General features: G+C 45.7%; 1 protein-coding gene across 5 annotated transcripts in view; it reads left to right on the top strand.

Annotated features, from left to right (window-relative positions):
- B3GNTL1 (UDP-GlcNAc:betaGal beta-1,3-N-acetylglucosaminyltransferase like 1) overlaps positions 1–20,765 on the top strand; it is a 928,550-nt gene that overhangs the window by 890,051 nt on the left and 17,734 nt on the right. For all 5 annotated transcript variants that reach the window (XM_068262529.1, XM_068262527.1, XM_068262525.1 and 2 more), the window contains 2 exons: positions 225–293; positions 6,993–7,067. In XM_068262529.1, the coding sequence (XP_068118630.1) occupies positions 225–293; positions 6,993–7,067 (144 nt within the window). The remainder of the gene's footprint in view (positions 1–224; positions 294–6,992; positions 7,068–20,765) is intronic.

The raw sequence follows: 20,765 nt of genomic DNA, 5'->3' as shown, positions 1-20,765 counted from the left end.
CTCCGCTGGCTGCATGCTTGTTCCAGGTGTGACTCCGCTGGCTGCATGCTTGTTCCAGGTGAGACTCCACTGGTTGCATGCTTGTTCCAGGTGAGACTCCACTCTTCAGGCATTCCTAACCTCTCCTGTAGTAGTATATGGCACAGGCATTCTTAGCAGATAAATGTGAATGTTGTATCTCCCTCTGATATTCACTCTGCAGAGCTTTCTTTTTGTCTCTTCAGGTTGTGGCCTTTTGTGATGTTGACAAAAATAAGATCGTGAAGGGTTTCTACACGTATGAGGAGTCTGAGGTGAGTATAGCCGGACATCCTGTGTGAAGTAGGCAGCATGTGAGTCTTGGTGTTCTGTGTGCGTCCCCACAGGACATGTCTTTTCACTTTCTGTCCCCTGGTGACATTGCAAGAAGGGAAGGATTTATTTCGGTAGCCATACACTGGTCGATTTGCCATCAGATTCGACCAACTGACAGATCCCTATCTGATCAGAGAGGGATCGTATGGCTACCTTTACTGCAAACAGATTGTAAACCGATTTCAGCCTGAAACCGTTCACAATCTGTGGTGGTGGTGGTGCTGCCGCCGCTCCCCCCGCCCGCATGCCCGCATACATTACCTGCTCCGCCGGCGCGACTCCAGTCCCCATTTCTCCGCTGTCTTCTCCGCTCTGGTCTCCGGGTCCGGCATGCTTTACTTCTTCCTGCCCGGCAGGAAGTTTAAACAGTAGAGCGCCCTCTACTGTTTAAACTTCCTGCCGGGCCGGAGGAACTGAAGCATGCCGGAGACCAGCACGGACACGGAGCAGCGGTGACCGGGCGTAGACGTGCCGGCGGAGCAGGTAATGTATGCGGCTCTATTGCGTCGGTCGTCGGGTACTCGAACGCCACTAGCGACGCGCTCCCTACCTGCGGGCGATCGACGCTAATTTTCCGCACGGAGCGATCGACGGGATCAGACGAAAAGGATCGAAATTCAGCGTGTAGCGCGAACGATTGGCAGCAGATTCGATCCCAGTGATCGAATCTGCTGTCGAAACGGCGGCGAATCGGGCCAGTGTATGGCCACCTTTAACGCTAGATGTTCCTGTTTTTCTACAGCTATGAAATAAGTTTTGGCTGGAGTTAAACTTTAAATATTGTATTCTGTACAGGACTATTAGATTATAGACAGTGACATGACTATGTACTCTGTAAAGTGCTGCAGGAGATGCCAGTGCTATATAAATACATAATAATAATATGGTTGGACATTACATTATGACTATGGTAGGATTAGATTGTGAGCTCTTCTCTGAGGACAGTCATTGACATGACAATGTGCTCTGTAATGTGCTGCAGAAGATGTCAGTGCTATATACACTCACCTAAAGGATTATTAGGAACACCATACTAATACTGTGTTTGACCCCCTTTCGTCGTCAGAACTGCCTTAATTCTACGTGGCATTGATTCAACAAGGTGCTAAAAGCATTCTTTAGAAATGTTGGCCCATATTGATAGGATAGCATCTTGCAGTTGATGGAGATTTGTGGGATGCACATCCAGGGCACGAAGCTCCCGTTCCATCACATCCCAATGATGCTCTATTGGGTTGAGATCTGGTGACTGTGGGGGCCATTTTAGTACAGTGAACTCATTGTCATGTTCAAGAAACTAATTTGAAATTATTCGAGCTATGTGACATGGTGCATTATCCTGCTGGAAGTAACCATCAGAGGATAGGTACATGGTGGTCATGAAGGGATGGACATGGTCAGAAACAATGCTCAGGTAAGCCCGTGGCATTTAAATGATGCCCAATTGGCACCAAGGGGACTAAAGTGTGCCAAGAAATCATCCCCTACACCATTACACCACCACCATTACACCACTACCAACAAGGCATAATAGATCCATGTTTTCTTTCTGTCTACGCCAAATTCTGACTATTGAGACTCATCAGACCAGGCAACATTTTTCCAGGCTTCAATTGTAAAATTTTGGTGAGCTCATGCAAATTGTAGCCTCTTTTTCCTATTTGTAGTGGAGATGAGTGGTACCCGGTGGGGTCTTCTGCTTTCGTAGCCCATCCGCCTCATTCAAGGTTGCGCGTGTTGTGGCTTCACAAATGCTTTGCTGCATACCTCGGTTGTAACGAGTGGTTATTTCAGTCAACTTTGCTCTTCTATCAGCTTGAATCAGTCGGCCCATTCTCCTCTGACCTCTAGCATCAACAAGGCATTTTCGCCCACAGGACTGCCGCATACTGGATGTTTTTCCCTTTTCACACCATTCTTTGTAAACCCTAGAAATGGTTGTGCATGAAAATCCCAGTAACTGAGCAGATTGTGAAATACTCAGACCGGCCCATCTGGCACCAACAACCATGCCACGCTCAAAATTGCTTAAACCACCTTTCTTTCCCATTCTGACATTCAGTTTGGAGTTCAGGAGATTGTCTTGACCAGGACCACACCCCTAAATGCATTGAAGCAATTGCCATGTGATTGGTTGATTAGATAATTGCATTAATGAGAAATTGAACAGGTGTTCCTAATAGTCCTTTAGGTGAGTGTAAATACATAGTCATAGTGTAATGTCCTACCATATTAATATTATGTATTTATATAGCACTGGCATCTTCTGCAGTCCTCTTAGGAGCTCACAACCTAATACACACCACAATCATAGGCTCATGTCCTAATTATTATTATTATTTATATAGCACTGACATCTTCAGCAGCACATTAGAGAGTACATAGGCATGTCACTAACTGTCCTCATAGGAGCTCACAATTGAATCCTACCATAGTCATAGTCTAATGACCTACCATATTATTATGTATTTATATAGCACTGACATCATCTGCAGCACTTTACAAAATACATAGCCATGTTACTGACTGTCCTCAGAAGTGCTCACAATCTAATCCTACCATAGTCATAGTGTAATGTCCTACCATATTATTATGGTAGGATTAGATTGTGAGCTCTTCTGAGGACAGTGAGTAACGTAACTACGTACTTTGTAAAGTGCTGCTGAAGATGTCATTGCTATATAAATACTTAATAATAATTAGGACATTAGACTATGACTATGGTAGGATTAGATTGTGAGCTCCTATGAGGACAGTCAGTGGCATAACTATGTACTCTGTGAAGTGCTGCAGAGGATGTCAGTGCTTTATAAATACTTAATAATAATTAGGACATGAGGCTATGATTATGGTTGGTATTAGACTGTGAGCTCCTATGAGGACAGTCAGTGACATGACTATGTACTCTGTAAAGTGCTGCAGAAGAAGTCAGTGCTATATAAATACATAATAATAATAATATGGTAAGACATTAGAATAGGACTATGGTAGGATTAGATTGTGAGTTCCTCTGAGGATTGTCAGTGACATGACTATGTACTCTGTAAAGTGCCGCAGAAGATGTCAGTGCTATATAAATACATAATGTGAATCTGTGAGAATAAGAGATGAGGTTAGAGAGCCCATTACAGACTTGTCAGGCTCTGAGTTACTGTATACAAGACAGTGTCTACACTAGATGAAAATGCACAGACATCACCAGTTAATGCAGAGACATTACTGATCGTGTGCTGTTCTGGCCACAATTCTATGCAGCCTGGATGATATTGTAGCGTTGCAGCCATGCACAAGCAAGTCACAGAGAATAGGCAATTTCCTCAGTAATCAGGCAGCAGCTTATGCAGGAAGTATAGGTCTCACCGACTGGTGCTTTTAAGCTCTTCTCAGGCCCAGAGTAGTGTGCAAATAGCGAGTGGGTTACAAGTGGCTGCCAGCCCTGCCCAGTGGCCACAGCTCATGGGTCTCTGACGTACACTGACCACATAGGGGGGCACAAGAACCAGTCATTATACTGGCCATGTAGGGGGACACAGGAACAGCCAATCATTACACTGACCACATAGGGAAACACAGGCAGGTGACATGGGATCATCCAATCATTACACTGACCACGTAGGGAGGCAAAGCAACAGCCAATGGCTTTTCCTGTGTCCCCCTGTATGGTCAGTGTATTATGATGCATGCGCCTGCCCACTTTCCACTATAGCTAGATACAGAAAAAATGCATGGTCCAAAAAACAGGTTTACTATAGCAAAAGTTCTATTATATCAGAGTTTAGTATACCAGGCGCTGCTTATAATGGGGCTTGATCGGGACCAGGACACTTACTTCACTATACCCGAATGTTTAGCATATCAGTTTGCTATAGCGAGAATCTAGTGACACAGAACGATGGGTTTGTGATTGGCTGATCCCTATAGGGTCCTTGCTGACAAAGTGTTTGGATCCTTGATGATCAGAGACCCCAGTATATATAGCGTCAGGCTATGCATTAGATCACAGAGTATCAGTGTTTATAGAGCTGTACAGTCTCTGCAGGAATACAGATCTCTATATGGGGAGGGCAGTGGCTGCTGTGTAAAGCTTAAACAGGCCCTGTAATGGCATAGAACATGCTGAACATATACGTGCAGCAAAATGGAACATATGGACTGTGTCATGGCAACAGTACTCCTATCACTGTAGTCAGAGAACTGTTGCTATGGTTGGAAATAAGTAATTTGTGCTGCTCACTATCATCATTGGTATTTCTTAGCAGGATGCAGATTGAAATGGAAACCAATATGAATTGCAGGAGTTGTGCGGATTTTGCCATCAGTACATGTACAGCCATTTATCACGATCGTGAAACATCTCTGTGAACTGACCCCATGCTGTGTACGCGTTAGACGTAGCACGTTTGTACGATGAGATTGTATGATGTGTAGGCAGCTCATTGCGCAGCATGTTGGCACTTTATAAATATAAAATCATCCTTTTTGTATTTCTGAGTACTGCAGCAAAGTATTTTGGTTTTCTGTACAGCAATGCTGTTTTTTTTTATTTTTTTCATCTGATCTGCAATTTGGCCAGTGCATTTTTTGAATTATGACTGAGTGTTCTGTGTTTGCTTTGCATTCTCTTTTCTAAACTCAGATTTTCCTATTTTCCTGTGTTTTAAGTGCTTTGTTGATTGCTTTGCATTCAGTGGGTGGCTGAGAGCAAATGTTTTTCAGATGCAAATTAAACACAAATGAAATGGATCAAGACCAGAGGCGCCAAAAAGAGTAAAAGAAATGCTAAGTTAAAAACTTGGGGGGAGACGTGCTCACCACCCTTTCAACAGACCAAAAGCCAATGAAACCACGATATTTGGTCAAAAAAATGCAACAATTTATTGGTACTCCCAAGTGCTACGCGTTTCACGGGGTCAACCCGCTTCCTCAGGCAATCAAAAGGAGTACAAGCTATAAGAGATATAAAACAATGACATATATAAATATAGGACCCCAAGAGCTTGTAATCAATTAGACAGTTCAATACAGGAGTCACAGCTCCACAAGATAGAAAGTAAATCACAGTATAAGTTTGTAGCTAAAAAAACAAAATCAACGGAAATCATTTGAATCTCAATAGAGACAAGTGTTCCAAAAATACATCACGTCATGAAAGCGGTGTTCCAAATATATATCGTGACACATATGAGCAATTGGTTCCAGTGTCCACATAGTAGAGCTTAATCAAAATGTCAAAAGGACTTAGCTAAAGCAAACCAATTGCTAGGACAACACTAAAATGTTGGGTATATCCATTGTTAAATAGAGTGTCCAGTGTGGACTAAGTTAAAACAGGCACTTACCTATTGGGGGTCTGAAACGAACTAGAGCGCCTCAGTAAAGAAGCGAGGCGCACTGGGTACTATAAATAGCCCAAAAGAGCGGAGTACGCCGTCTCCACATTGTCCTATCCCCCTTCCGCTGTGCTAGGCGGAAGTGATGTATAGCGCGCATGCGCTGGAGGATGTCGGCGCCATCTTGGATTAGGTCTATTGAGGGCAACAAGCGTAATGTTCGTATGCGGCCAACTGACGCTTCCCAGGCGTCCAAAGTGACGCATGTATCCACAAGGAAACTCGTGCTATATGCGCATAAATGCCAAAGAAACGTTAGAGCGTTTCTATGCGCTAGAACTCAAAGTCATATATATTAGTATTAAGATAGCTAGGTAGGTGGGGACTTATAGCCGGACGGATGCAGACATTGTCTGGATCCTCTTGGATGTAAGTGGGGCTAAGGGACTGCTATTTATATAGAACTATGGCGTTTAGATCCCATTCTTTACATTTATCACCAAGAATGATTAATAGAAGACAATTAATAATGTAAAAAATAAAATAAGAATTATATAAAAAATTAAAAGAGAACAAAAGATATACAAAGGATATACAGAGAAACAAATAATTGCAGAAAATCATAGACATCACATCATCGCAAGAAATATATAAAAATTATATAAAAATGTATAAAACCGGAGTAAATACATAAAAATTAATTTGACCAATAGCATGACAAATTTATAGTAACAAATACCATTATTTTCTTAGTAGATCAAAAAAAAGGGTAAAAACAGATAAAAGAGAGGACAGATATAGTAAAAATTCATCAATCGTGTGCAATTGATAGCACGCATAGATTAATTTCGTTTGGGTATAAATACAGTCTTTATATTCTTGTCTAAAATGTCTTTTCCAATACCTCGTTTAGACCGTTAGGGACGAGACTTTTTAGGATATTAATCCAATAGATCTCCTTCTGGCGCAAGGCTTCAAAAGTGTTTGGGATGTGTGGGACCTGTGGTGGCAAGGATTTTTCCTAATTTTCTCTACAGAGAGCGACATCTTACACCTGAGTGGGGTCAGGTTCTAATTCTCCCCACCTGCATATGGAGTGGTTGCCTAGGGGCAACCCATGTTTGTGAGTATATATTTATTTCAATTAATTGTGTCTTTTTTGCCTGGAAATACAACACCATTTGGGCTCTCGGTCTTTTGTTTTTGTTTCTGAAGTACAAATGAAATGGAAGCTGCAAAGTGCACCTCCCCTTTATCCTCCGAATGAACACATCCCTGATATCAGCTATTATTTCTCATTTGTTTCAGAAGCGACCAAAGCCAAAGATTCCAATACTCCATTTTTCAGAGGCGAAGCCGCCATTCATCATCTGCGTGAAACTGGTGAGTGGGTGTGTGTTGGGTGGGGGCTACAATATCTCATAAAAGTGAGTACACCTCCGATATTTTAGTACATTTTTTATTATATCTTTTCCTGGGACAACGCTGAAGATAGGACACTTTAAGGTTGATTCCACGTGTAAGAGCAGGTAGTATTGCAGTAATATTACCGCTGATTGATGAATTATCTCCTATGATACAATGTAAAGCAGTCAGTGTACAGCTTGTATAAGTGTACATTTTCTGTCCCATCAAAACATCTATGTCCCACGCTGCAGCTCCGTTCTCAGCTGCTGGCTCCCCGGTCCCCTCCGGTGCAGAGACTGACATCGCCAGGTCGTTCTGTACTGCGCGAGCCCAGCTGTCAATCAAGTCATTAGTTCTGCGCCTGCGCAGTACACTCCGGACAACGTGGACTTGATTGTCAGCGGTACTCGCGCAGGAGCAGTAGAGGACGACCTCGTGAGGTCGGCCTCTGCACCAGTGGGGACCCAGGGCTGGCGGCTGAGAGCGCAGCTGCGGTGTGGGACATGGCGGCTACCAGGGGCTGGAGGAAGCCCTGGGTAATTAGATATTTTTTTTAGTGAGCTTGGCAGTGCTGGAGAATAATGGTGGGCACACAAAATATTGGCACGTTGGGCATGATATTCTTCACTTACTCACTTTTGTTGCCAGCAGTTTTGACATTAATAGCCGTGTGTTGAGTTATTTTGATTGGACAGCTAGTTTACCATTAACAAGCTGTACATTGTGTCATAGTGTCACATCCTCAGTGCTGTCCTAGGAAAAGATATCAGAAATATCTGCAGGAATGTGAGCCGTGGAGTCGCTGCTGTGAGATGCTGAGTATTGGTGAAGTCGGAGAATTCCTCTGCAGTGGAGAAGGGACATAATTGAAACCAGCCGCCCTATAAAGAGGCGATTGCTGAGCAAATATTATTCATAAAGCGACACAAAGAACCACACGCCGGGCGTAATATAATGCAGATAGAGGTGGCCGGCCGCCAGGCGCTTTCATGCAGGAAAATGACTTGTCAATATGAGATCTGAGAACAAAGACTTCAGCTGGGGAGCCTGTAGAAGCCACATTAAAGGGGGTCTCTGTCTGCAGGACACAAAGCGGCAGGAGTATTTATAGCAGTCCTTTATTGGCTGGCCACATCTGACAGTATTGGGAGGGCAGGCCTGTGCTTTCATGTGGGTAGTGAGCGGGTGGGGAAGTGTAATTACTGAGGAATGCCAGATAGGGGAGCCGGCGGGCCGCGCACACGCTCCTGTCATGTGGTCACATTGAAGTAGCACTTTCTGAACACTTTTATTGGCTGTAGCCTGATTGGAAACACATGCTGACGGAGCTGTGCGCAGATTCTGGGCTCACCTGCCTCATTACACTGCCTGGTGTTCTCTGTACATACTCGTGTATACATTAGTCTGCTCATAAATACAACCACAAGCCACAGTCCGCCCTGTCAGCATAGCCAGGCAGTGCTGTTTATACCTCCTCCTGGGGTGGCTATTAGGTCAATACAATCATAACTGCTATTTCATTCTTTGTTAAAGCTGAACAGCAAATTATTACACAGTCCAGTGTCTCTTGCAGCGCTATAGAAAGTCTTCTCCTCTTGTATTCCCTAGAACTGAGGTATAGCTCACGTATAGCAAAGGGAGCGTGGCCTGTGTATTATACAGAGGGGTACTTATCCGTTAGCCGGGCGCATCCGGCAGGTGGCGCTAATTACTATTCCCCCTCCAGGCCGACATGGATAGTAGGGAAAGATGTAACTCTGGTGGAGTTTTGTCGCCACCTAGAGGATGCGCCCGGCTAACGTATAAGTACCTACAGAGGTATAGCTAGGGGAGCGTGGCTTGTGTATTATACAGAGGGTATAGCTCATGTATAGCAAAGGGAGCGTGGCCTGTGTATTATACAGAGGTATAGCTAGGGGACCATGGCTTGTGTATTATACAGAGGGAAGCATGGCTTGTGTATTATACAGAGGTAGGGCTCACGTATAGCGAGGGGAGCGTGGCTTGTGTATTATACAGAGGTACAGCTCAGGTATAGCTAGGGGAGCGTGGCTTGTTTATTATACAGAGGTATAGCTGATGTATAGCGAGGGAAGCGTGGCTTGTGTATTATACAGAGGTATAGCTGATGTATAGCGAGGGGAGCGTGGCTTGTGTATTATACAGAGGTATAGCTGATGTATAGCGAGGGGAGCGTGGCTTGTGTATTATACAGAAGTATAGCTCATGTATAGCGAGGGGAGCGTGGCTTGTGTATTATACAGAGGTACAGCTCAGGTATAGCTAGGGAGCGTGGCTTGTTTATAATACAGAGGTAAAGCTGATGTATAGCGAGGGAAGCGTGGCTTGTGTATTATACAGAGGTATAGCTGATGTATAGCGAGGGGAGCGTGGCTTGTGTATTATACAGAAGTATAGCTCATGTATAGCGAGGGGAGCGTGGCTTGTGTATTATACAGAGGTACAGCTCACGTATAGCGAGGGGAGCGTGGCTTGTGTATTATACAGAGGTACAGCTCACGTATAGCGAGGGGAGCGTGGCTTGTGTATTATACAGAGGTATAGCTGATTGTATAGCGAGGGAAGCGTGGCTTGTGTATTATACAGAGGTATAGCGAGGGGCGTGGTTTGTGTATTATACAGAGGTATAGCTGATGTATAGCGAGGGGAGCGTGGCTTGTGTATTATACAGAGGTATAGCTGATGTATAGCGAGGGAACCATGGCTTGTGTATTATACAGAGGTATAGCTCAGGTATAGCGAGGGGAGCGTGGCTTGTGTATTATACAGAGGTACAGCTCAGGTATAGCTAGGGGAGCGTGGCTTGTTTATTATACAGAGGTATAGCTGATGTATAGCGAGGGAAGCGTGGCTTGTGTATTATACAGAGGTACAGCTCAGGTATAGCTAGGGGAGCGTGGCTTGTTTATTATACAGAGGTATAGCTGATGTATAGCGAGGGAAGCGTGGCTTGTGTATTATACAGAGGTATAGCTGATGTATAGCGAGGGGAGCGTGGCTTGTGTATTATACAGAAGTATAGCTCATGTATAGCGAGGGGAGCATGGCTTGTGTATTATACAGAGGTATAGCTCAGGTATAGCGAGGGGAGCGTGGCTTGTGTATTATACAGAGGTATAGCTGATGTATAGCGAGGGGAGCGTGGCTTGTGTATTATACAGAGGTATAGCTCAGGTATAGCGAGGGGAGCGTGGCTTGTGTATTATACAGAGGTACAGCTCACGTATAGCGAGGGGAGCATAGCTTGTGTATTATACAGAGGTATAGCTGATTGTATAGCGAGGGAAGCGTGGCTTGTGTATTATACAGAGGTATAGCTGATGTATAGCGAGGGAAGCGTGGCTTGTGTATTATACAGAGGTACAGCTCACGTATAGCGAGGGGAGCATAGCTTGTGTATTATACAGAGGTATAGCTGATTGTATAGCGAGGGAAGCGTGGTTTGTGTATTATACAGAGGTATAGCTGATGTATAGCGAGGGAAGCGTGGCTTGTGTATTATACAGAGGTATAGCTGATGTATAGCGAGGGAAGCGTGGCTTGTGTATTATACAGAGGTATAGCGAGGGGGCGTGGTTTGTGTATTATACAGAGGTATAGCTGATGTATAGCGAGGGGAGCGTGGCTTGTGTATTATACAGAGGTATAGCTGATGTATAGCGAGGGAACCATGGCTTGTGTATTATACAGAGGTATAGCTCAGGTATAGCGAGGGGAGCGTGGCTTGTGTATTATACAGAGGTACAGCTCAGGTATAGCTAGGGGAGCGTGGCTTGTTTATTATACAGAGGTATAGCTGATGTATAGCGAGGGAAGCGTGGCTTGTGTATTATACAGAGGTACAGCTCAGGTATAGCTAGGGGAGCGTGGCTTGTGTATTATACAGAGGTATAGCTGATGTATAGCGAGGGGAGCGTGGCTTGTGTATTATACAGAAGTATAGCTCATGTATAGCGAGGGGAGCATGGCTTGTGTATTATACAGAGGTATAGCTCAGGTATAGCGAGGGGAGCGTGGGTTGTGTATTATACAGAGGTATAGCTCAGGTATAGCGAGGGGAGCGTGGCTTGTGTATTATACAGAGGTACAGCTCACGTATAGCGAGGGGAGCATAGCTTGTGTATTATACAGAGGTATAGCTGATTGTATAGCGAGGGAAGCGTGGCTTGTGTATTATACAGAGGTATAGCTGATGTATAGCGAGGGGAGCGTGGCTTGTGTATTATACAGAGGTATAGCGGGGGGAGCATGGCCTGTGTATTATACAGTGGTATAGCGAGGGGAGCGTGGCTTGTGTATTATACAGAGGTATAGCTCAGGTATAGCGAGGGAAGCGTGGCTTGTGTATACAGAGGTATAGCTAGGGGAGCGTGGCTTGTGTATTATACAGGGGTATAGCTGATGTATAGCGAGGGAAGCGTGGCTTGTTTATTATACAGAGGTATAGCTCAGGTATAGCTAGGGGAGCGTGGCTTGTGTATTATACAGAGGTATAGCTGATGTATAGCGAGGGGAGCGTGGCTTGTGTATTATACAGAGGTATAGCGAGGGGAGCGTGGCTTGTGTATTATACAGAGGTATAGCTCAGGTATAGCGAGGGGAGCATGGCTTGTGTATTATACAGTGGTATAGCGAGGGGAGCGTGGCTTGTGTATTATACAGAGGTATAGCTCAGGTATAGCGAGGGAAGCGTGGCTTGTGTATACAGAGGTATAGCTAGGGGAGCGTGGCTTGTGTATTATACAGGGGTATAGCTGATGTATAGCGAGGGAAGCGTGGCTTGTTTATTATACAGAGGTATAGCTCAGGTATAGCTAGGGGAGCGTGGCTTGTGTATTATACAGAGGTATAGCTGATGTATAGCGAGGGGAGCGTGGCTTGTGTATTATACAGAGGTATAGCTGATGTATAGCGAGGGGAGCGTGGCTTGTGTATTATACAGAGGTACAGCTCAGGTATAGCTAGGGGAGCGTGGCTTGTTTATTATACAGAGGTATAGCTCAGGTATAGCGAGGGGAGCATGGCTTGTGTATTATACAGAGGTACAGCTCAGGTATAGCTAGGGGAGCGTGGCTTGTTTATTATACAGAGGTATAGCTTAGGTATAGCGAGGGGAGCGTGGCTTGTGTATTATACAGAAGTATAGCTCATGTATAGCGAGGGGAGCGTGGCTTGTGTATTATACAGAGGTATAGCTCAGGTATAGCTAGGGGAGCATGGCTTGTTTATTATACAGAGGTACAGCTCACGTATAGCGAGGGGAGCGTGGCTTGTGTATTATACAGAGGTACAGCTCAGGTATAGCTAGGGGAGCGTGGCTTGTTTATTATACAGAGGTATAGCTGATGTATAGCGAGGGAAGCGTGGCTTGTGTATTATACAGAGGTATAGCTCATGTATAGCGAGGGGAGCATGGCTTGTGTATTATACAGAGGTATAGCTCAGGTATAGCGAGGGAAGCGTGGCTTGTGTATTATACAGAGGTACAGCTGATGTATAGCGAGGGAAGCGTGGCTTGTGTATTATACAGAGGTATAGCTCAGGTATAGCGAGGGGAGCGTGGCTTGTGTATTATACAGAAGTATAGCTCATGTATAGCGAGGGGAGCATGGCTTGTGTATTATACAGAGGTACAGCTCAGGTATAGCTAGGGGAGCGTGGCTTGTTTATTATACAGAGGTATAGCTGATGTATAGCGAGGGAAGCGTGGCTTGTGTATTATACAGAGGTATAGCTCATGTATAGCGAGGGGAGCATGGCTTGTGTATTATACAGAGGTATAGCTCAGGTATAGCGAGGGGAGCGTGGCTTGTGTATTATACAGAGGTATAGCTCAGGTATAGCGAGGGAAGCGTGGGTTGTGTATTATACAGAGGTACAGCTGATGTATAGCGAGGGAAGCGTGGCTTGTGTATTATACAGAGGTATAGCGAGGGGAGCGTGGCTTGTGTATTATACAGAAGTACAGCTGATGTATAGCGAGGGAAGCGTGGCTTGTGTATTATACAGAGGTATAGCTGATGTATAGCGAGGGAAGCGTAGCTTGTGTATTATTCAGAGGTATAGCTCAGGTATAGCGAGGGGAGCGTGGCTTGTGTATTATACAGAGGTATAGCTGATTGTATAGCGAGGGGGCGTGGTTTGTGTATTATACAGAGGTATAGCTGATGTATAGCGAGGGGGGCGTGGCTTGTGTATTATACAGAGGTATAGCTGATGTATAGCGAGGGGGCGTGGCTTGTGTATTATACAGAGGTACAGCTCAGGTATAGCGAGGGGAGCGTGGCTTGTGTGTTATACAGAGGTATAGCTGATGTATAGCGAGGGATGCGTGGCTTGTGTATTATACAGAGGTATAGCTCAGGTATAGCGAGGGAAGCGTGGCTTGTGTATTATACAGAGGTATAGCTCATGTATAGCGAGGGAAGCGTGGCTTGTGTATTATACAGAGGTATAGCTCAGGCATAGCGAGGGAAGCGTGGCTTGTGTATTATACAGAGGTATAGCTGACGTACAGCGAGGGGAGCGTGGCTTGTGTATTATACAGAGGTATAGCGAGGGGAGCGTGGCTTGTGTATTATACAGAGGTATAGCGAGGGGAGCGTGGCTTGTGTATTATACAGAGATATCGCTCAGGCATAGCGAGGGGAGCGTGGCTTGTGTATTATACAGAGGTATAGCTCAGGTATAGCGAGGGGAGCATGGCTTGTGTATTATACAGAGGTACAGCTCATGTATAGCGAGGGAAGCGTGGCTTGTGTATTATACAGAGGTATAGCGAGGGGAGCGTGGCTTGTGTATTATACAGAAGTACAGCTGATGTATAGCGAGGGAAGCGTGGCTTGTGTATTATACAGAGGTATAGCTGATGTATAGCGAGGGAAGCGTGGCTTGTGTATTATTCAGAGGTATAGCTGATTGTATAGCGAGGGGAGCGTGGCTTGTGTATTATACAGAGGTATAGCGAGGGGAGCGTGGCTTGTGTATTATACAGAGGTATCGCTCAGGCATAGCGAGGGGAGTGTGGCTTGTGTATTATACAGAGGTATAGCTCAGGTATAGCTAGGGGAGCGTGGCTTGTGTATTATACAGAGGTATAGCTGATGTATAGCGAGGGGAGCGTGGCTTGTGTATTATACAGAGGTATAGCTGATGTATAGCGAGGGGAGCGTGGCTTGTGTATTATACAGAGGTACAGCTCAGGTATAGCTAGGGGAGCGTGGCTTGTTTATTATACAGAGGTATAGCTCAGGTATAGCGAGGGGAGCATGGCTTGTGTATTATACAGAGGTACAGCTCAGGTATAGCTAGGGGAGCGTGGCTTGTTTATTATACAGAGGTATAGCTTAGGTATAGCGAGGGGAGCGTGGCTTGTGTATTATACAGAAGTATAGCTCATGTATAGCGAGGGGAGCGTGGCTTGTGTATTATACAGAGGTATAGCTCAGGTATAGCTAGGGGAGCATGGCTTGTTTATTATACAGAGGTACAGCTCACGTATAGCGAGGGGAGCGTGGCTTGTGTATTATACAGAGGTACAGCTCAGGTATAGCTAGGGGAGCGTGGCTTGTTTATTATACAGAGGTATAGCTGATGTATAGCGAGGGAAGCGTGGCTTGTGTATTATACAGAGGTATAGCTCATGTATAGCGAGGGGAGCATGGCTTGTGTATTATACAGAGGTATAGCTCAGGTATAGCGAGGGAAGCGTGGCTTGTGTATTATACAGAGGTACAGCTGATGTATAGCGAGGGAAGCGTGGCTTGTGTATTATACAGAGGTATAGCTCAGGTATAGCGAGGGAAGCGTGGCTTGTGTATTATACAGAGGTATAGCTCAGGTATAGCGAGGGGAGCGTGGCTTGTGTATTATACAGAAGTATAGCTCATGTATAGCGAGGGGAGCATGGCTTGTGTATTATACAGAGGTACAGCTCAGGTATAGCTAGGGGAGCGTGGCTTGTTTATTATACAGAGGTATAGCTGATGTATAGCGAGGGAAGCGTGGCTTGTGTATTATACAGAGGTATAGCTCATGTATAGCGAGGGGAGCATGGCTTGTGTATTATACAGAGGTATAGCTCAGGTATAGCGAGGGGAGCGTGGCTTGTGTATTATACAGAGGTATAGCTCAGGTATAGCGAGGGAAGCGTGGGTTGTGTATTATACAGAGGTACAGCTGATGTATAGCGAGGGAAGCGTGGCTTGTGTATTATACAGAGGTATAGCGAGGGGAGCGTGGCTTGTGTATTATACAGAAGTACAGCTGATGTATAGCGAGGGAAGCGTGGCTTGTGTATTATACAGAGGTATAGCTGATGTATAGCGAGGGAAGCGTAGCTTGTGTATTATTCAGAGGTATAGCTCAGGTATAGCGAGGGGAGCGTGGCTTGTGTATTATACAGAGGTATAGCTGATTGTATAGCGAGGGGGCGTGGTTTGTGTATTATACAGAGGTATAGCTGATGTATAGCGAGGGGGGCGTGGCTTGTGTATTATACAGAGGTATAGCTGATGTATAGCGAGGGGGCGTGGCTTGTGTATTATACAGAGGTACAGCTCAGGTATAGCGAGGGGAGCGTGGCTTGTGTGTTATACAGAGGTACAGCTCAGGTATAGCTAGGGGAGCGTGGCTTGTTTATTATACAGAGGTATAGCTGATGTATAGCGAGGGAAGCGTGGCTTGTGTATTATACAGAGGTATAGCTCATGTATAGCGAGGGGAGCATGGCTTGTGTATTATACAGAGGTATAGCTCAGGTATAGCGAGGGGAGCGTGGCTTGTGTATTATACAGAGGTATAGCTCAGGTATAGCGAGGGAAGCGTGGGTTGTGTATTATACAGAGGTACAGCTGATGTATAGCGAGGGAAGCGTGGCTTGTGTATTATACAGAGGTATAGCGAGGGGAGCGTGGCTTGTGTATTATACAGAAGTACAGCTGATGTATAGCGAGGGAAGCGTGGCTTGTGTATTATACAGAGGTATAGCTGATGTATAGCGAGGGAAGCGTAGCTTGTGTATTATTCAGAGGTATAGCTCAGGTATAGCGAGGGGAGCGTGGCTTGTGTATTATACAGAGGTATAGCTGATTGTATAGCGAGGGGGCGTGGTTTGTGTATTATACAGAGGTATAGCTGATGTATAGCGAGGGGGGCGTGGCTTGTGTATTATACAGAGGTATAGCTGATGTATAGCGAGGGGGCGTGGCTTGTGTATTATACAGAGGTACAGCTCAGGTATAGCGAGGGGAGCGTGGCTTGTGTGTTATACAGAGGTATAGCTGATGTATAGCGAGGGATGCGTGGCTTGTGTATTATACAGAGGTATAGCTCAGGTATAGCGAGGGAAGCGTGGCTTGTGTATTATACAGAGGTATAGCTCATGTATAGCGAGGGAAGCGTGGCTTGTGTATTATACAGAGGTATAGCTCAGGCATAGCGAGGGAAGCGTGGCTTGTGTATTATACAGAGGTATAGCTGACGTACAGCGAGGGGTGCGTGGCTTGTGTATTATACAGAGGTATAGCGAGGGGAGCGTGGCTTGTGTATTATACAGAGGTATAGCGAGGGGAGCGTGGCTTGTGTATTATACAGAGATATCGCTCAGGCATAGCGAGGGGAGCGTGGCTTGTGTATTATACAGAGGTATAGCTCAGGTATAGCGAGGGGAGCATGGCTTGTGTATTATACAGAGGTACAGCTCATGTATAGCGAGGGAAGCGTGGCTTGTGTATTATACAGAGGTATAGCGAGGGGAGCGTGGCTTGTGTATTATACAGAAGTACAGCTGATGTATAGCGAGGGAAGCGTGGCTTGTGTATTATACAGAGGTATAGCTGATGTATAGCGAGGGAAGCGTGGCTTGTGTATTATTCAGAGGTATAGCTGATTGTATAGCGAGGGGAGCGTGGCTTGTGTATTATACAGAGGTATAGCGAGGGGAGCGTGGCTTGTGTATTATACAGAGGTATCGCTCAGGCATAGCGAGGGGAGTGTGGCTTGTGTATTATACAGAGGTATAGCTCAGGTATAGCGAGGGGAGCGTGGCTTGTGTATTATACAGAGGTATAGCTGATTGTATAGCGAGGGGAGCGTGGCTTGTGTATTTTACAGAGGTATAGCTGATGTATAGCGAGGGGAGAATGGCTTGTGTATTATACAGAGGTATAGCTGATGTATAGCGAGGGGAGCGTGGCTTGTGTATTATACAGAGGTATAGCTGACGTATAGCGAGGGAAGCGTGGCTTGTGTATTATACAGAGGTATAGCTGATGTATAGCGAGGAGAGCGTGGCTTGTGTATTATACAGAGGTACAGCTCATGTATAGCGAGGGGAGCGTGGCTTGTGTATTATACAGAGGTATAGCTCAGGCATAGCGAGGGGAGCGTGGCTTGTGTATTTTACAGAGGTACAGCTCATGTATAGCGAGGGAAGCGTGGCTTGTGTATTATACAGAGGTATAGCTGATGTATAGCGAGGGGAGTGTGGCTTGTGTATTATACAGAGGTATAGCTCAGGTATAGCGAGGTGGAGCGTGGCTTGTGTATTATACAGAGGTATAGCTGATTGTATAGCGAGGGGAGCGTGGCTTGTGTATTATACAGAGGTACAGCTCATGTATAGCGAGGGAAGCGTGGCTTGTGTATTATACAGAGGTATCGCTGATGTATAGCGAGGGGAGCGTGGCTTGTGTATTATACAGAGGTATAGCTGACGTATAGCGAGGGAAGCGTGGCTTGTGTATTATACAGAGGTATAGCGAGGAGAGCGTGGCTTGTGTATTATATAGAGGTACAGCTCATGTATAGCGAGGGAAGCGTGGCTTGTGTATTATACAGAGGTATAGCTGATGTGTAGCGAGGGTAGCGTGGCTTGTGTATTATACAGAGGTATAGCTCACGTATAGCGAGGGGAGCGTGGCTTGTGTATTATACAGAGGTACAGCTCAGGTATAGCGAGGGAAGCGTGGCTTGTGTATTATACAGAGGTACAGCTGATGTATAGCGAGGGAAGCGTGGCTTGTGTATTATACAGAGGTATAGCTCAGGTATAGCGAGGGGAGCGTGGCTTGTGTATTATACAGAAGTATAGCTCATGTATAGCGAGGGGAGCATGGCTTGTGTATTATACAGAGGTATAGCTCAGGTATAGCGAGGGGAGCATGGCTTGTGTATTATACAGAGGTATAGCTCAGGTATAGCGAGGGAAGCGTGGCTTGTGTATTATACAGAGGTACAGCTGATGTATAGCGAGGGAAGCGTGGCTTGTGTATTATACAGAGGTATAGCGAGGGGAGCGTGGCTTGTGTATTATACAGAAGTACAGCTGATGTATAGCGAGGGAAGCGTGGCTTGTGTATTATACAGAGGTATAGCTGATGTATAGCGAGGGAAGCGTGGCTTGTGTATTATTCAGAGGTATAGCTCAGGTATAGCGAGGGGAGCGTGGCTTGTGTATTATACAGAGGTATAGCTGATGTATAGCGAGGGGGGCGTGGCTTGTGTATTATACAGAGGTATAGCTGATGTATAGCGAGGGGGCGTGGCTTGTGTATTATACAGAGGTACAGCTCAGGTATAGCGAGGGGAGCGTGGCTTGTGTGTTATACAGAGGTATAGCTGATGTATAGCGAGGGATGCGTGGCTTTTGTATTATACAGAGGTATAGCTCAGGTATAGCGAGGGAAGCGTGGCTTGTGTATTATACAGAGGTATAGCTCATGTATAGCGAGGGAAGCGTGGCTTGTGTATTATACAGAGGTATAGCTCAGGCATAGCGAGGGAAGCGTGGCTTGTGTATTATACAGAGGTATAGCTGACGTACAGCGAGGGAAGCGTGGCTTGTGTATTATACAGAGGTATAGCGAGGAGAGCGTGGCTTGTGTATTATATAGAGGTACAGCTCATGTATAGCGAGGGAAGCGTGGCTTGTGTATTATACAGAGGTATAGCTGATGTGTAGCGAGGGTAGCGTGGCTTGTGTATTATACAGAGGTATAGCTGATGTATAGCGAAGGGAGCGTGGCTTGTGTATTATACAGAGGTATAGCGAGGGGAGCGTGGCTTGTGTATTATACAGAGGTATAGCTCAGGCATAGCGAGGGGAGCGTGGCTTGTGTATTATACAGAGGTACAGCTCATGTATAGCGAGGGAAGCGTGGCTTGTGTATTATACAGAGGTGTAGCTGATGTATAGCTAGGGGAGTGTGGCTTGTGTATTATACAGAGGTATAGCTCAGGTATAGCGAGGGGAGCGTGGCTTGTGTATTATACAGAGGTATAGCTGATTGTATAGCGAGGGGAGCGTGGCTTGTGTATTATACAGAGGTACAGCTCATGTATAGCGAGGGAAGCGGGGCTTGTGTATTATACAGAGGTATAGCTGATGTATAGCGAGGGGAGAATGGCTTGTGTATTATACAGAGGTATAGCGAGGGGAGCGTGGCTTGTGTATTATACAGAGGTATAGCTCAGGTATAGCGAGGGGAGCGTGGTTTGTGTATTATACAGAGGTATAGCTGACGTATAGCGAGGGAAGCGTGGCTTGTGTATTATACAGAGGTATAGCGAGGGAAGCGTGGCTTGTGTATTATACAGAGGTATAGCTGATGTATAGCGAGGGGAGCGTGGCTTGTGTATTATACAGAGGTATAGCGAGGCGAGCGTGGCTTATGTATTATACAGAGGTATAGCTGATGTATAGGGAGGGAAGCGTGGCTTGTGTATTATACAGAGGTACAGCTGATGTAAAGCGAGGGGAGAGTGGCTTGTGTATTATACAGAGGTACAGCTCAGGTATAGCGAGGGGAGCGTCGCTTGTGTATTATACAGAGGTACAGCTCAGGTATAGCGAGGGGAGCGTGGCTTTGTATAATACACAAGCCATGCTCCCCTTGGTATACGTGAGTCGTACTTCTGTACAATACACAGGCCACACGCCCCTCGCTATACATCAGCTATACCTCTGTATAATACACAAGCCACGTTTCCCTCGCTATACCTCTGTATAATACACAAGCCACGCTCCCCTCGCTATACGTCAGCTATACCTCTGTATAATACACAAGCCACGATTCCCTCGCTATACCTGAGCCGTACCTCTGTATAATACACAAGCCACGCTCCCCTCGCTATACCTCTGTATAATACACAAGCCACGCTCCCCTCGCTATACCTGAGCTATACTTCTGTATAATATACAAGCCACGCTCCCCTCGCTATACAATCAGCTATACCTCTGTATAATACACAAGCCACGCTCCCCTCGCTATACCTCTGTATAATACACAAGCCACGCTCCCCTCGCTGTACGTCAGCTATACCTCTGTATAATACACAAGCCACGCTTCCCTCGCTATACAATCAGCTATACCTCTGTATAATACACAAGCCACGCTCCCCTCGCTATACCTGAGCTGTACCTCTGTATAATACACAAGCCACGCTCTCCTCGCTATACCTGAGCTGTACCTCTGTATGATACACAAGCCACGCTCCCCTCGCTATACAATCAGCTATACCTCTGTATAGTACACAAGCCACGCTCCCCTCGCTATACCTCTGTATAATACACAAGCCACGCTCCCCTCGCTGTACGTCAGCTATACCTCTGTATAATACACAAGCCACGCTCTCCTCGCTATACAATCAGCT

This window comes from Hyperolius riggenbachi, chromosome 12, assembly GCF_040937935.1.
Source record: "Hyperolius riggenbachi isolate aHypRig1 chromosome 12, aHypRig1.pri, whole genome shotgun sequence".
NCBI classification, from domain to species: domain Eukaryota; kingdom Metazoa; phylum Chordata; class Amphibia; order Anura; family Hyperoliidae; genus Hyperolius; species Hyperolius riggenbachi.
This window is presented reverse-complemented; position numbering and strand designations above follow the sequence as displayed.